General features: G+C 40.2%; 2 protein-coding genes across 2 annotated transcripts in view; both read left to right on the forward strand.

Annotated features, from left to right (window-relative positions):
* LOC109469960 (CUB and sushi domain-containing protein 1-like) overlaps positions 1 to 4,147 on the forward strand; it is a 40,516-nt gene extending 36,369 nt beyond the window's left edge. The window contains exon 13 of the mRNA XM_019768726.1: positions 3,888 to 4,147. Within this exon, the coding sequence (XP_019624285.1) occupies positions 3,888 to 4,147 (260 nt within the window). The remainder of the gene's footprint in view (positions 1 to 3,887) is intronic.
* LOC109469973 overlaps positions 4,048 to 17,111 on the forward strand; it is a 35,042-nt gene continuing 21,978 nt past the window's right edge. Inside the window, exons 1-16 of the mRNA XM_019768737.1 lie at positions 4,048 to 4,143; positions 5,397 to 5,512; positions 5,694 to 5,879; positions 7,465 to 8,809; positions 9,113 to 9,318; positions 10,022 to 10,198; positions 10,331 to 10,447; positions 10,646 to 10,792; positions 12,018 to 12,134; positions 12,422 to 12,532; positions 13,070 to 13,183; positions 13,735 to 13,851; positions 14,072 to 14,185; positions 14,747 to 14,878; positions 15,149 to 15,291; positions 16,772 to 16,954. Coding sequence (XP_019624296.1) covers positions 5,449 to 5,512; positions 5,694 to 5,879; positions 7,465 to 8,809; positions 9,113 to 9,318; positions 10,022 to 10,198; positions 10,331 to 10,447; positions 10,646 to 10,792; positions 12,018 to 12,134; positions 12,422 to 12,532; positions 13,070 to 13,183; positions 13,735 to 13,851; positions 14,072 to 14,185; positions 14,747 to 14,878; positions 15,149 to 15,291; positions 16,772 to 16,954 — 3,273 coding nt within the window. The 5' untranslated portion in view covers positions 4,048 to 4,143; positions 5,397 to 5,448. The remainder of the gene's footprint in view (positions 4,144 to 5,396; positions 5,513 to 5,693; positions 5,880 to 7,464; positions 8,810 to 9,112; positions 9,319 to 10,021; positions 10,199 to 10,330; positions 10,448 to 10,645; positions 10,793 to 12,017; positions 12,135 to 12,421; positions 12,533 to 13,069; positions 13,184 to 13,734; positions 13,852 to 14,071; positions 14,186 to 14,746; positions 14,879 to 15,148; positions 15,292 to 16,771; positions 16,955 to 17,111) is intronic.

Below are 17,111 nucleotides of genomic sequence, written 5' to 3' on the forward strand. Positions count from 1 at the left end.
CCCGGTCTAGGTAGGGTTAATTATTTAACTTTTTCAGGCTGTACCATCCTTATTCATGTGATTATTTTACAGCAGAAATGATTAAATTTTTTTTAAGAAATCTAAAATCAAAGGCCAAATGACATCAAAGTTAAAAAAATTGATTATATCACTACTAGTGGTTAAAACATTTTCTAAGATTTTGAAGTTTTGGGTCTATAGCAACCATTGCCTATGGACATGTATAATTTTTGACATAAATATATTTATACATAAACACACAACAAAAGTTCAGCTACACTGGGGAGCTTTCGAGACGCACTCTGTCTCTTCTTCATCCCGATTAAATTCGTCTTGCGTTCTCTTATCAATGTGATAATCACGTGACAAGAGGCAGTCATATACAACTTTCCGGTAGTGACGACCCCTGTCCTTGTTTAAGGTACTGCGTTGTCGGCGGATCTGGGTTGCCTCCCGGAAACCAATCGGAATCTTGATCCAGTACTTTAACCCTGTCCCATTCTATGTTGTTTTTCTCCTTTACGACGTGCTCCAATGTGTACTATTGTCACTATGTTACATGTGTAACTATTTGCCAAAAAACAGTTACTCAAGCAACTGGATATGATTTTGAAAACGTCAGACGTTTCAGCTAGTATCCACTAGCTTTCGTCAGTGACTGAGAGACCAGAGGGGAAAGCAGGTTTATATACACTACCTGTTGATTGATATGCAAATAAAGTGAAGACAAATTTTTGGAAGTCGAAAAAGGAACAAAAGTCAGACAAGTCAAGACAAGATGATGCAAATTAGTCTGAAAGCTCCTGTTATACAGGACAGGAGCTTAAGTGTTGTCTGTCCTCGGGGCTGGGAGTGCCAAATCCCAAGTGCCGGAAAGATCGACCCGTAGCCCCCCTTCCCTGTTGAGGGTGGGGTTGTACATTCTTTCATATCTCTATGGCAATCACTCGTGATCTTTATTTGCAATCAGATACATATTCATGTACAGATACATAGTCATGCACAGATACAGATTCATGTACAGATATACAGATTTTTCGAGTATGATGACTGTGTCAGTCCCTACACCTGAGTGAGGGTTACATTTGACACGGTAGCCTTCGCGTGGATTTGTTTAAGGTGGATAACAGGTTGCGAATCTGAGACCCACACACTTGGGCATCCGTCTTCCCCAGCGGATCCATCGAGGGAGACGTGCTGGTTCCGGTTGGGATGCTTGCAGCGAGCTGCCGGTGACTTGGTTACGCTCAAGTTCCGCCTTGACTACGCCAGCCCGCCTGGCGCTGCTCTCGTCCGCCAGCTGAAGCCAACTGCCGTTGGAGACTCGACCCTCTAGTTGAGGGGGGATACGTGTAAAGTGCCTTTCCCAAGGGCACAACGTCGGTGCGCATGTTCGGACATGCCCCCGTGCTCCGACCCAGGTTCGAACCCGGGGCTCCTTGTTGAGCGCCGAACGCTCTATCCACTACGCCACACGACGCCATATTCTTTCATATATTGCCTCTTAAACACCCCGTTCCCACCAGCGTGTTTCGCGGTCTAAGACATCCGTGGACTCGAGTTTGAAAGAGTGACCCTGGTTGTGTTGTAGGTGGTGGAAAATAGCTGAGAAGTAGCCGTTGGCACTAGGTCGGCAATGTTCTTTGTACCTTACTTTAAGCGGTCGACTTGTCTCTCCGATGTAGGTGTTGTAACAATTGGGCTCCTCACATTTAAGTCTGTAAATAACATTCGCCTTGGTACCCTTGTGAGGTCGGTCCTTAGGGTGTACCAGTCTTTGTCTGAGGGTTGAGTGCGGTTTGAAGTTAGTGGCTATGTTGAAGTTTTGGAAGATCCGTCGGAGTTTCTCAGATACTCCTTGGACATACGGAATAGTGATGTTGGCCTTGTTTTTGTTGGTCAATGGTTTGCACTTCTGGGTTTTCTTAGACTGATCTGAAGGTTTGAGCGCTTTGTTGAAAGTCCAGTTTTGGTAGCCACATTTAGCCAGGGCACCTCGGAGGTGTCTATGTTCGTCCGTTTTGGCTTGGTCTGAAGTGACAATGTTGTCTGCACGATGGAAGAGAGTTTTGATCACTGCTAGTTTGTGCTCCAAAGGGGAGTTACATGTGTAACTATTGTCATTTTAAATCAAAATTGGATTCAGATGTCTATCTGTTTAACCCTAAACAGTACACATGGGGTCTGCGCGGATCGTTTATTGATTATACATGTTTAGGTTATTGATTATACATGTTCCAACATGTTCTTACATAATTAAATATAAGTTAAATCATTTAATATGCATAGAATATGCTAATTTGATGACGTCATTGGTCAAAATCCAATATGGCGTACTATATTATTACGCCATTAAACTGCATTTCTACTAAGATCACAAAACCCACTAATTATGCAGAATGTGGGACTATTCATTATCCACTGCCTTCAAAGAAGAAGTCGAACCCCATAATAGCTAGCGTAGTAGTAGAATTAGAAGTTTTTTCCAGACAGTTGTTACTTGTCTCCTGTTACTGTATTGCAATGTGTTTTATTCTTGATTGTAAAAGCAATTAGCCTTCGGGCATGATTTTGCGAATAAAAAAGTTATTATTATTAGCTCTAAAGTCATATGACGTCATAATTACATCAAAGTTATTAAAAGTTAATTCTATTACTACACCATTCTCTGAAAACTTTTTCCGCTGTGTCGCTGGCTTGGTTAGAAAAGGGATTATATATTTGGAAACTTCCTTGACTGAACCAAACAGAGACTTCCGGTGGACAGATTCTAATCTTCACCGATCGGCCTGGCCTGGCCGCCCGGTAGGGGGGTGGATAACGTTGCGCGTGCGGGGAAGTAAATGAGGTGTGACTGTTACTGTTACTGTTACTTTTGGTAAAGCAGGGCAAAATGTTGAGGAGTATGTAACCCTGGCCTGAGTCTAATTATAAGGGGTGTGGTCGGGCGTGTGCGGGGAAGTAAATGAGGTGTGACTGTTACTGTTACTGTTACTTTTGAAAAAGCAGGGCAAAATGGTAGGTAACCCTGGCCTGAGTGTAATTATAGGGGGTCGGGCCAAACGTGTGTTACTGCGAATTCTGGAGAAGCAGGGCAACATGTTGAAGAGGCTGTTGTTACTGTTCAGCTTGAGTGAGTGTCGATTATCCTTTGATTCCATCGAGTGCAAAATTAGACTATTACCTTTTCTGTAAAGTTGCTGATTCCCAAGGGAGAGGTAAAATGAACCCATGCTGTTGGTTTTATCTGTGGTAATGGACAGTCATGTTATTTTAAAAACCTAATGGACTGATGGGCTATCTATATTGCTATCTTGTAGTTTTGTTACCTTTTTTGTGAAGTTCTGAAATGCCCTGTGTTTTAGCATGTCCAATAGTTTGCCACTACTGAAAACTCATTAGGCGGCAAAATCGTCTTTCCGCACCATAACTCCCGCCGCTCGCAAAAAAAAATAACGCCGCACCCTACAAGTCTGCGAAGGAGGCTAGAATCCCATCGTAAATTATGCAAGTTAAATCATGATTTGCATGAATGTCATTTGATTATGTCAAACATCACTTAACTTAACATCGGCAAATGATGATGCAGTTCCAGAACAAGCTGCTAGTCCAAACTCACATTACTCCCTTCATTGCCCTCCATGGGTTATACATCTAACTTTGAAATACTCAAATACAAAATATCATTACGATCCACAAAGGTCTATAAGGCGTTAAAGAAACCAGGCAAAATTGAAATAACTTTGTTTGGTAAGCTGCCCAATATGTTACCATAGGTATGGAATGGAATAAATGTACGTCCAGAAACATCTGCATGGATTTTGATTTCTCAATAATGGCATGACGTTATTTTACCTGCCCTCATAATGTTATTTCTCACTTCTCAGTAACGAGCGCTACTGGATCTTCAGTAAATAACAGCGTGATTGGAAGAGGAACTAACGTGACGGGTCCTTCTGGAGGGCCTGTTACGTCACCGAACTTTCCCAGTAACTATGGAAACAATGAGAACTACCAGTGGTTGATCACTGTACCAGAGACAAGCATCATTCGTCTTACGTTCGACAGTTTCGACACTGAAGAGGGGTATGACTTTTTGACCATCTACGATGGAACCAGTGATGATGCTACAGAGTTACAGAGGTAATGTTCCAAACACATAACCAGCACTCTCATCAGGACTCTACATTGTAACTTTTAACAGCACTTAAACGTTCACATTAATCCCTTTGTTGTTGTACTCTTATATTTACACTAATGCTATTATTATCATTTCTTTTATTATATTATATTATATATTCATTATCGTTATCACAGTGGTTTCTGTTATTATTTACTTCTTATATTATTGTTAGTTATTACTGGAATGCATGGTAGTCTTCTGTATGTTTTAAATCTTGACGTCAGGGGGCGTGGATAGGACATTTGCCTGTTTCCCCTGTCCTGTCTTGTGACAAAGTTTAAACAAGGATCAGTAGAACGACCATAGTTTAAATAAATATACAAAAAATCCGCAGAATATCTGTAGTAAGAACTTATTCATTTATTTTACAGATTGGTTTATTTATTTCACCCACAAATTCATAGTATGAAGGATAAACTATCGTGTACTGTTCTCCAATCAAGATATTTACAATTAATCTTATCTAGAAAGAAGGGAGGTGGGGGGTGGCTAAAGTGCCCGCACCAACTTTGATGTCGGATAGCGTTAAACGGCTTGCGCTAGGGCCACCAAACTGTGCGCTAGGGCCACTAAACTTGGTGACTTTTCCTAAAATATCGGTGGCAACAATTCCAAATCAGTGAGATAAGTTTATAATTTTTCGTATTGCCATGGCAGCAGCTTTCTGACGGGCATTTTTAAACAGTAGTTTTAGGCTTTATGTTAAACAGTAGTTTAAGGCTTTATGTTGATTTGCAAGTGCTCTTAAATATCATCGTATGTAATTCTGTGTAATTTCTATTAATATTTACGCATAATTGATGCTAATGTAATGACATCATTGCTCAAAATTCAAAATGGTACATCCCGGCTCTTTTCCTCCAAATCCCTACTTCGATTTTTTTATAGAAAAAATTTATTTGAACATATTGTGTCAATTTTCATCGTATTTTTAGGACTTATGTTGAAAAAAAATTACAATTTCGAAAGTTCAAAATTCACAACCCTAGATGGTGAATAATTAAGAATATGTATAAGGTCACTTTATGACATCAGTGGTGTTGCTATGGGCAATACAGACCTTAATATTTCATCATAAACACTTTTCCTTATTCTTGTTTTACGAGAATAACGTATCTAGATGGTTTTAGGCAGAAAAATCGCATGAATGACGTCATTATGACGTCATATTTTTGTATGTCAAATCTTAGTTGTTTTTTTTTTTTATTTCCAGGTTAACAGGTGACCCGTGGCCAATCAGCCCCATCATCAGTACATCTAACACGATGTTCCTGAGGTTTACATCTGACTACAGTGTCACCCGTCAGGGGTTCAACTTCTCCTACATAAGTGAGGTCTTGGGTCGTACTTCTCAAAGAAACTATGTTAAACTATGCTTTGGCTCCGTATTCAACATTTTTTTTCCTTTGGACTTTTTTTTCTTCTTCTCGTTTAGACTCTCAAGTATATGTATGTTTTAATGCCATAATGAAACATTAACTGCAAGGACGGGATTTTTATTTTCTTCCAGGCAGTACAGCAGGCCAATGCTGGGATCCCGGTGTGCCAGCCAATGGGATCAGTGATAACAACAGTAACTTCACATCAGGACAGACAGTCAGGTACACCTGTATGGCCGGGTATTATCTGTGGGGAACTGCCAATATAACCTGCCAGTCTAACGGAACTTGGAGTGATGCTACACCAAATTGTGAAGGTAAAAAAATATCAACGAATTTGAGAAGGTTTATGTGGTGTGTGGCAAGAGCGTGGATAACGTCCTATGCACATGTGTCCTTGTGAACTTAAAGCTGTAGTCATTAAACCTAAATACCAGGTATAGGAGGTAGATATACATTTCAATTTGAAAATATTCCCCTAACTTAGAATGAAAGTGAGTTAATAACTACCGACTGTCATGGGTGCTGCACTGGCTATTCAACTAAAAGACGTATCTATTGCAAAATATTATTCTCATTCCCGAGGCCTTGTAGTTATAGTCTTTTGTATTAGTTGAAAGCGTACTGCTTGTGCTCGCTTATATCAATTTCGTAACATAAATATTTAAAAAAATGACTATACATTTTCCACATTGATTTCAACACACGCACTCTAGCACGCTTTTAATCACTTTAGCTTCAAATAAACAATTCCCGACATAAAGATATTCTGATAACATAAAGATTAAATTAATTGAAAATTACATTTATTGAAGAAATGATTAAGGCATTGCTAGTGTTGAATTTTTATGACTACAGACTGTCTTGGGTGTGCTGAACTGAAAGTCTGATATATGACAACAATGGTAATCTCCTTTCTGTGAGTTAAAAATATGGTTCATATTGCTTTTATTCCCCGACGTCTACCTCGTTTGCAACCGCACACCTCTATATACTCAGTCGCGTTATGGGATCGGTCGCCTTTTTTTGTTTGCAAGTTACACGATTTTGTGACCAAACGTAGATCGCACGTAGTAGAAGTTCATTTGCTACTTTGCTGGTTTCGTCGCGTTCGCAGTGCCGCTATGTTTCCGCGCGTGGAAGGCTTCGCAAGCCAAAAGAGCACATCCTGGATACGTACTTTCTCTATCCAGAAGACGCTGCAGGCCAAAAGATCACACCCTGGATACGTGACTGCTCTATCCAGAATTCGTCGCAGGCAAAAAGATCACATCCTGGATACGTACATGCTATATCCAGAATTCTTTACAGGCCAAAAGAACACGTTCTGGATACGTAACCGCTCTATCAAGAAATCGTCGCAGACCAAAAGAGCACGATATGAAATTTGCAACAACTGGACCTAGAATTCTGTCGTTAACGTATTCAAAATGTGCGAAAAGCGCACGAATACCCTAAAATAGTCCAGTGTGTGCAAACTGTGTTGATTTCAATGTACATGCGGTCTTCTTAGAAAACAGCCTAACTCGGAAGACCACTGCATGGAATTTATTATATCCTAGTTTATGTTTCGTCACTTAGTTGGCTACTTCCAACCCGGGTGAATCACACGACAGGAAGCTTACTATATAGATACTCGCACAACGTTGGTCAGTTTAAATCAAATTTTCCGTTTTATGCATCCCGTTTTATCATCCCGGTCCATGACATTACCAATCTGTGTACAACTGCTGAATATCGTGTGAACATAAAACCCGAATTAGCACTTTCCTATGATATTGAATTGAAAACATTTTCATCGTCCTCTAGTGATTTTGCTGCATTGTATCCCTCTTTCTCCACAAACAACTTGAAGTTCTAAATATAAAAGCGTAACTAACATGTGACGTTGTCTCTTGTCAGTGATGATGCCTCCGGACAACAGAGGAACAGAGTTTGTGGTTGGATTTCTACAGAACTACGGACCCAGAGAACTGGAGCTGCTCATCACCGGCGCGAGTTCAGAACCCGCCAACGTCACCATCACTGCCCCAGGTGCCAACTACACAGAGCAGCTTATCGTGACTGACGCAGCTGTACAGGTGGTCACCCTTCCACATTCCATCATGCTCAGTGGACACGAGCGGGCTCAGAAAGGCGTCCTCGTCACCGCCGACCGCGAGATTATCCTGTACGGCGTGAATAAGGGGCGGGGCCCCACAGACGGTTTCCTGGGCCTTCCTGTGGACGTTCTCGGCAGAGAGTATTTCGTTGCTTCCTACACTCCTGCGTATCGGGAGTATCCGTCCGAATTCGCCATCTTCGGTGTTGAAAACGACACCTTGATCAACGTCACTGTTAAAGGGACTGTGTACCATGACGACCAGTACTATAATGCCGGGAGCGTCATCACGTTCTCGCTAGACCGTCTGGAGGCTATACAATTTCAGGGCCAGAACTTCTCGGACCTTACAGGTACCCACATCGTATCCGACAAGCCGGTGTCCGTCATGTCTGGCGTGTTGTGTACCAGTGTGCCAACTCAGTCCGACTGGTGTGATCACCTAGTTGAACACATCCCGCCCGTCAACACCTGGGGACGTCGCTTCGTCACGGTCCCGCTAGCCGGGCGTCGAGCAGGCGACTTCTTCCGCCTCGTGGCTGCCAGAAACGGTACCACTGTCAAAGTCACTGGTATGTCGCCTCGTACGCTGAACGCAGGCGAGTTCTGGGAGCTGGACTTTTCGTCCAACACCTACAAGTCTATCGCGTCCTCTCAGTCGATCATGGTACTGCAGTATAGCAAGGGGCTGGATTCGGACGGCACCACAGGAAATCCCTTTATGATGTACCTGCCGTCGGTGGAGCAGTTCGCCGCGGACTACACCTTCACCAATGTCGACACATGGTACTCGTCCTACCTCAGCTACGTAAACATCGTCATAAAGACGTCAAAAACATCCGGGCTGACGTTTGACGGCAACCCCTTACATTCCAACACGATCTGGTCTCCCATCCCGGACTCTGATTTGTCCGCTACGCAACTTTACATCGGCACTGAGGGAACACACAAGATCAAGCATGAATCCGCAAATGTTGTCTTCTCCTTAACGTACTACGGCTTATCTGAAGATGGCTCCGTCGGTTTTCCCCTGGGTCTCCGACTGGCCAACATCCCCGGCGGATGTGACGTCACAGAACCAATAGTCGGCGACGGAATCGACAACGACTGTGACCAACTGGTGGACGAGGAGCAACTGAACGGAATGTAAGACTTGTGTTTAACCTTTCTTATATCACAGCTTTTGTCTGATAATTCGAATTCTAGTCTTTTCATCTAATAATATGTATCAATAACGTTTTTACACTGTGCCCCTTTTAGTCTTATTAAACATGGCGTATCAATGGACATTTTTTTTTTCTTTTCGGATATTTTGTTTATGCAAACCACATGACAATTTCAGTAGCATAGGCTCGGTGGTTAACATTGGTTATTAAACACAGCAAATGCATAATTACGAAACGCAGAGACTAGACTCAATGATATCAACATAAATATTTGAATCCCCAGTGATGATGACAGTGACGGTCTCATTGACGAAGATTTGGCTGACACTACAACCGAGACGACTACTCTAGTCAACGCAAGAACAGAGCCGACCACTCTGTCATCCAACACGACAACAGAGCCTACCACAACAACATTGCTAATCAATGTCACGACAACTCAGCTTTCAACTTCACCAGACGCAAGTGGAACAATGGCTACAACAGCTGGTATGTTTGTTTTCGATGTTTTTTTTTTCATCAAACTATCAGGTTATTTTACTGAATTAGCGAACGATTGAAAGAGTTTGTGTAAATATGGCTTTGGGGCGATGGAGCAACTCGATTAATTTTTCTTGGTAATGCAAATATGATAGACTTCGCACAAATTGCCAACGATAATGTGAATAGGCTTCACCAAGCAGGTGGTGGAAGGATAAAATATGACGTCTTCCTAGCTAATGTTTTTTTCAACCTTTATTTCACCTTAAAAATGTACAGTACATGTGTGTAGCAGTACAACTCTTCGGCCTAAGCCGTTTTTCAATTTAGTCACAGAGATGGGAAAAGTACTTGATTTTCTGACCAATTTTATTCCGACCTATCTTCTTGTTAATTCATACATATACTTTCTATCGTAATAACAGAATTTGCGACTGAACCACTCTGTCCAAGCCACGCATAACACGCGACACTTGCAAAGGCCATTTAAAGTGGATATCGTTCAGGCCCCTGCAGAAAGAAGGTTGAGTTGGAGAACAGTTTAATTGGCACTTGATCGCGGTTGAGGGGCGGGGAGCGGGACCTGATGTTTACAGCTTCCTTGACTCCTCGTTCGAACCATCTGCTTTCTCGCTCCAGAGAGGTGACCTTCTTTCATTGTTTAAATGTTTAATTGTCCCATAATGCACGTGCATTCAAAATTCCTCCTTAGTTGCGGACTGCGGATGTCCATTGCTGCCCTCCGATACTGATGTTAGCCTGACCGCAACGACCACTGGCTCCGTGGCAACTTACCGCTGCAAGACGGGATTTCAGTCCGCGAACGGGAACACAACGCTTACCTGTGGCAGCGATGGGGAATGGAAGGGCACACTGCTAACTTGTGAAGGTATACAATGATATATAAATCATGAAAAAATTCCTTTAACGGTCAGTGTTATAATGAAGAAATGCACAGTTTCGGTAAAAATCACATCATAGGTATAAACTTACCGTTATAACTTTTGCTCTTAATCTTCAGCAATAATCCCCTGTATCCGATTCTGTGGGTTTGGAAGCTGTTTTGTTGATGGCGACATTCAGAAGTGTGACTGCAATACAGGATACGGATTTTTTGGTCTTTCCCAGTTTTGCCTAGGTAAGCTCATTAGCATGTACTTATGTATACTACCTATCTATGCTACTGTATACTAAGAAACTCACAATTTTGTAAAAGGATCGGATTTTTTTTAATATTAGATATTTTTAAGCCAAGAATCATGCCTTTTACTTTATGTCAGTATATCAGTTTTTGAAGGAAGTTAGTAATACGTACGTTACATACATTCTTTTGCAGACATCAATGAATGCGAAGACGGTTTGGATTATTGCTTGGGCCGGCCAGCCTGTGTGCCTAACGCGAGGTGCATCAACTCTCCGTACGGCTCGTACACGTGCCGGTGTCCCAGTGGTTATACTGGTGACGGGAGAACATCATGCGAAGGTCTGTTGCATCGTCATCATCTTACACTGCAGTAAAACTCGATCTACAAATCGTATTCAATGCCAGCAATGTTGCCGGAAAGTGGGTGGCAGATAAATATGACGAGAGGAAACAATCCAAGGCTCTAATTATGGGTTCACCACACCACGAAGTGGTGTGTGGTGAAACCATATTGCTTTTTCTGGTGTTTCTTCTTCTTCTTCTCCTGCCATTTTTAAAATGGATTCAGCTTCTTCATTTTAGGGCCTAATGTCCTGAAATTTGGTATGGAGGTACATTGGGCAAATACCCCTAGGCGTTTTTTAAATTTTTGTGATACAGGCTTTTAGAATGGTTTTATTTGAGTTTTTGGCTGTGTTATAGCAAATGTATTACTGTGTTAGTGTGCCGTGTTTACCACGTCTGGGCATGAGTCATCACAATGGAATGCAGGGCATCAACCAATAGGCATGCAGCTTTCCTCTATTCTTCTTGCTGATTGGCTGTTGGGATTTAACTTGATTAACACCTGCACAGAGCATTTCTTGCTGATTGGCTGTTGGGATTTAACTTGATTAACACCTGCACAGAGCATTTCCATACTGACAGTATGTCTTTATTCAAGTGTTTTGGTAGGTATTTCAAGCTTTCCTGCTCCAGCATTGGAATGCGGGGCATGAACGTTTTTTATTTTATTTTGAAAATCAACAGTTTGCATTATGCAATTAAAAATCCTAACCAATATAGTAGGGAATAGCTATCCAACTGTTGTTTTAGTTGTATGTTACTTCATATTATAGTTATATCAATGTAAATTATTGTTTTCCCTTGTGTTTCTCCTTCTTTCCCTGCCATGTCGTAAAATGTGGTGAACCCATCGCTGTATTTGCTCCAAAGCAAATATTGGCCTTTCTAGTTTATTGTTTCCTTTACTTCAAAGGGGTGATGTATTTCGTTCTTTTTATATGTGATGTTCCCACTGAATCAAAACCATTTGTACAATGATTGGAAACTTTTACTTTTCATCAGTGACAATTGAATGTTATAATAGTTGGCAGTAAATTAAGCACAATTTAGCACAATCATTTCGTGTTAAACAAGGTTGATGATGCCAAAATCTTCGCCCCGTTAGATTTGAAGTCTGTGGAGGATGTCATTCATAAATTTTGCTTACTGTCGCCTAAAGTTTCTTTAGTAATGAGGATATTTTTTGTTGTTGCTGTTAAAAACTCGTTTTATTTTCCAGATGAAGACGAGTGTCTGTCGGCTCCATGTTCCGAGTTTGCCAACTGCACCAACACAGAAGGCAGCTACACCTGTCAGTGTCTGGACGGATATGTGGGGTCTGGCACGGTTTGCACAGGTCTGCATGGAGGCATTTTATAATGATTATGACCATTTTCATAATTGAGATCATTGAAGGTAAAGTGCATTAAAATGTGGTCATTAGCAGTTCAATACAAAAAAAAAAACTGAATCATAATTTTGGCTAATTTGCTGTTCGTGAGTGTTCTCAAATGTACATAGTATTCATGTCCTATAACTTGTCAAATGTCAGACTCAGAACCGCTGGTATCAATAATAACAAATTGAATATAAGGTTTTCACATGGCTAAAATTAACAAAGTTTTTTATTGTTTCTTGATCTAGAAATCAACGAGTGCAGCTCCAGCCCCTGTATCGGTGGAACGTGCGAGGATTGGATCAACGGGTACACCTGTACCTGTCGTGAGGGGTTTGCTGGGGAGAGGTGTGAAATAAGTGAGTCCTTTTTGGTATCAAATATTATGAACGTTTCCTACAGAACAAAAGTACAACTCTTTCTTACACAGGGCAATATGCCTCTTCGTAGAAAGACTCTTAGGACTCTCTGGTCTTTACTTTAGTGCCTGTTTGTTTACTTTAGTTACTTTGTGTGTCTGTATATGCATTTTAATGTTAATTTATATTTGTATTTGCTAGACACCTGTAAAAAATCACTGTCATTCAGCATGTTTTTGTAGAGGCTAAAAGGCTGATTTTATTAATAAACTGTTGAACTGTTTAACTTTTGTCGTAACTTTAAAATCAATATCGTAATTTTGGTTCTTAGACCATAAGATAATTAACGATATTTTGGAAAGAAATAGTGTATCAAAATAGCTTTGACATATAACGACCATTATTATTATCAGTTACGAAAAAGGTTTAAACATTAGAACTGCAAACACCTTTTGAACGAATGATTATACGCATCGCTGGAGTAAAGCAGTATCTGTTGGATTTAGCAGTATTAAGATCTCTCTTTATTTTTTCTAGATGTCAACGATTGTAAACCTCCACCCTGTCTCAACAATGGGACCTGTAGTGACAGGATCAACACCTACAGCTGTGACTGTGTGGATGGGTGGGAGGGAATCAACTGTGAAGAGGGTAAGGTATTTCTCTTGTCGTGAAGTGTGATATGAACTCCGGGACCGCATTCTCCGCATTGCAGCAACGCCACCCGCAGCAGTAGAGTAATGCCCTAAGGAAGCTCCAAATGGTCACAGAAATCTTAGTTACAAAGAACTTGTGTGTGTAAAGAACTTTGTTATGATCAAATATATCTCAAAAGACGTCTGTAACAATATTATCTTACATATGTCTTTCCTAAATTAACTTATAATGTAGTATAGGATGCTAACTTCAAAGTGTGACAAGCACAAGGAGCAATTACTACAACCGTAATCTTTCCAATACCCGATTTGGCAAAATTTACGGTACAGCACTAAATAATTACTTAAGAGACCAATTAATTGTCATTACTATTTTATTCACTCTCAGATGAATGAATAAGTGATGAAACAGTAATTTATTATAAGTTAATTAGCACTTTATTATGTCAAAACTTATAATAAACTGCCACTTACAAGAAAGGCAGAAGTTCAAGACCGTAGTGATGTATGACAATGTCATGTTATTTGTCCCGTTGTTTTTAACAGACATGGATGAGTGCACGTCTGATCCTTGTCACCGGCATGCTCACTGTGGAAATACAAACGGCTCCTTTATCTGCACCTGTAAACAAGGTTTCCATGGAGACGGATTTGAATGCACCGGTAAAAGAACATTGTATTATTGACACAAACTGTTAAATACTTTTCAATGATACCATCCTTTAGGATTATGAATGAGTTAGGATTCAATAGTTACAGCTTTGTTGTGTTCCATATTTTGCTATATATTATTGCTGTATTTATTTCGTTCACATTCACACAGCTGTTTGTTTATAATAGGAATTGATGACTCTTCTTGACTTTGTGTTCTTCGCCCCAACAGAAACTGATGAGTGTGCTTCCGATCCCTGCCAAAATGGAGGAACTTGCATAAATGGACTTAATGAGTATTCGTGTGACTGTCCAAGTGAATGGCAGGGCGTTAACTGTGAAATAGGTGAGTCATTCACATTCGTACCATTTGAACACAAAAACCAAGGACAATGGTAAATTTTGTATTATGCTTATGTTGAATTCAACGTGATGCAATGAAGAAAATAAAAACCACTGATCATGTGCTATTGACGTACGAGAGTCGTCGAAAATCTTATTCCAGTAGCATGCAAAGTACGAAAAATGACCTATATGGTGTTTGTGTGTGTGTGTGTGTGTGTGTGTGTGTGTGTGTGTGTGTGTGTGTGTGCGTGCGTGCGTGTGTGTGCATACATTTACGGCTCAAAGAGCCCCTCATTTATATGTAATTCAGCCTAAAAATTCCTAACGTTTTTTAAAAAAATCGCCTAATCGTTATCAGCAATATAAGATTCATAGTTATATAGTAAACAATCTTGTTGTAGTGATGTACATGTTCATTGATTTCAAATCACACATTCATGAGAATGGTTTCTGTAATAAACATTTTTACTAAGAAATACATAGATATCTGCACATTAGATGGCATTCTCCTGTGTTTATTTGTTTAACTGCCGTGCATAACATGTTCTTTGTTTGCCAACAGATGTTAATGAGTGCCTCCGAGAAAAATGCCATCAGAACTCAGCCTGTAACAACTCACCGGGAAGCTACAGCTGCACATGCAGGGAAGGTTTCTATGGAAATGGTCTCACAAAGGATAAACTCGTGTGTAGAGGTAAAATAATCTATTAAAATCATAGTAATTTTAATATTGATCTTAACCTTAAGGTTAAGGGGTTCGAATACCTGTTAAAACGGAAAAGTGTGCCAATAAAGGTATAAAACCAAAGCAGTCATCACAGAAAATTGACAGCATAGTGTCAAAATGAAGTTGAATTACAAACTGTTCTTCAAAGTTAGACGGGTGACTTTCAATTAGATAAGTTACCATACCGGTGGTGATATCGTCAAAGTACATGTATTAGACTTTGTATTTTTTTTTCAGAAACCATCCTTTTCCCTTACGGTGAAGAACAAGGGGACATGTTACTGCCTGACACAGACGACCACAAAGACATCTCTCTGCCGTCTCTGATTGACACCAGTATGGGGTTCCCTTTCTTTGGACAGTTCTACTACAGCCTTTACGTAAGTTCACTTTTCTTCTCCAAGCCTCACACCAATTAGATCTTTAAAACCTTGAATATAAATTCCTTTGCTAAATTGTTTAGTGGATTTTTAAGTTTAAAGATTATCAAGGGTTTTGCGTGTTTTTTCCATAATTCAAAAGTATTTACGGTAATCTGATTAATTCTTTTCAAGAAATTATTGAAATAAATTGCCATAGTCACTATGTTCCTTAATAGGAAAGTATGAAAGAAATATGTGTAAAATATATATAGATAGATAGATTTATTTGGACTTTAAATTATGTGAACTTTACATCTTTTATGACAGACCATGCCTTACCCTTATCTCTTAACTCATGTCTGTATTGAAAAGCGGCTTGCAGACTGATTTGGGCTTCCAATGAATAAATAATCACGGCGGTCTGTCACTACGGTATTCTTTCCCATTGCTAGGCGCGTTCTAAAAGGTATCGGATTACAAGACGCTATTTGGGCCGAGTTTGGCCTACCAGTAAAACACTTGAAAATAAACAAAAAGGATTTAATGGTAAATTTCGTGAAATTAAAATGAAATTATTGCCTTAACATCCTTTCAATATTAGCTGTTTATGCTAAATCATTGATTTTTCAAAATTTCGCTCCGAAAGACGATTGTTTTCGGATTTCCGACCACAAGTCATGCCATGTTTTTAGGCAAACATCGTTTTAACCTGGCTACGTATATTACCCCAGATTCCCGATTTTTATATTTTTCAACGACTAGGAATAAGATCAAAAATCGTGTTTTAGGGATTTTTTAATTTCTGATTTTAAGTCTAGTTTTTGTCGACATACTGGTGAAAAAATGATTTTTCTTTACATTTTTCGCACTAAATTACCCATAATTCAAAATTGAGGCCATTTTTTAAAAAATCCCTAAAACACGATTTTCGGGACAACCGTAACGGTCATTTTGAGCCGTGAATGGGGTATGCTTGACTTTCCATGCTTGCAGGTTAAAACGAGTTTTGCAGACATGTCATGTCGACCAAAAGTCTGCATTGTGTTATTCTTCACTGGCGTAAAGAATCATTACAGTATTCAAGGTCACCCAAGGATACGACAGTAGCTTCGCTACATGTTACATGTCCACAAACAAAAATGATAGCGGACATGTACTGTCCAGGAAACTGTTTTTATCTATAGAAAAGTGTTGTTTTTATCTGTTGCACGGCATGGAGGCAGACAGGCTTGTTTTGCCGCTTTATTGTAAATGACCGCAGGTGACCCCGAAATAGAACGTGGGTTCGATTCGAATTGCCCAGATCGAACACGATCGAACACAGTTCGGGTTCTATGGCATGTGGGAACTTTGCAACCCAGATTTTACCACCGTGAATGACTCAAAGAAAAAGAAAAACACACAAACACATACTCATAGACGGATAGGTAGATAGGCAGGATAGAAGGATGTCCTAACAAAAGGATAAAATGATTTTTCTCGATCTCTTTCTTTGCAGTTCTCCGATAACGGGTTGATAATATTCCCGCCGACGGCGCAGTCCCGTGCGCGGAGGGAACCCTACCCGAACCCCAGTCTGTTCAGGAGGAACCAGACCGTACAGGCAGGATTCCCTCCTATGGTAGCAGCGTCATGGGGAGATGTGGATCTCACAACGGACGTGGGGAAAGTCTGGTATCAGGTAAATGACAAACTTATTGTAAACAATTGTAAAAACAAAAGATATCGTACGTGTAAACTAGTAACAAAGTTTAACGTAAATTGCATTCATCATCACACCATAGAACTATATATATATATATAGTTCTATATATATATATATATATATATATATATAT

This window comes from Branchiostoma belcheri, unplaced genomic scaffold, assembly GCF_001625305.1.
Source record: "Branchiostoma belcheri isolate BF01 breed outbred unplaced genomic scaffold, Haploidv18h27 scaffold213, whole genome shotgun sequence".
In the NCBI taxonomy this organism is placed as follows: domain Eukaryota; kingdom Metazoa; phylum Chordata; class Leptocardii; order Amphioxiformes; family Branchiostomatidae; genus Branchiostoma; species Branchiostoma belcheri.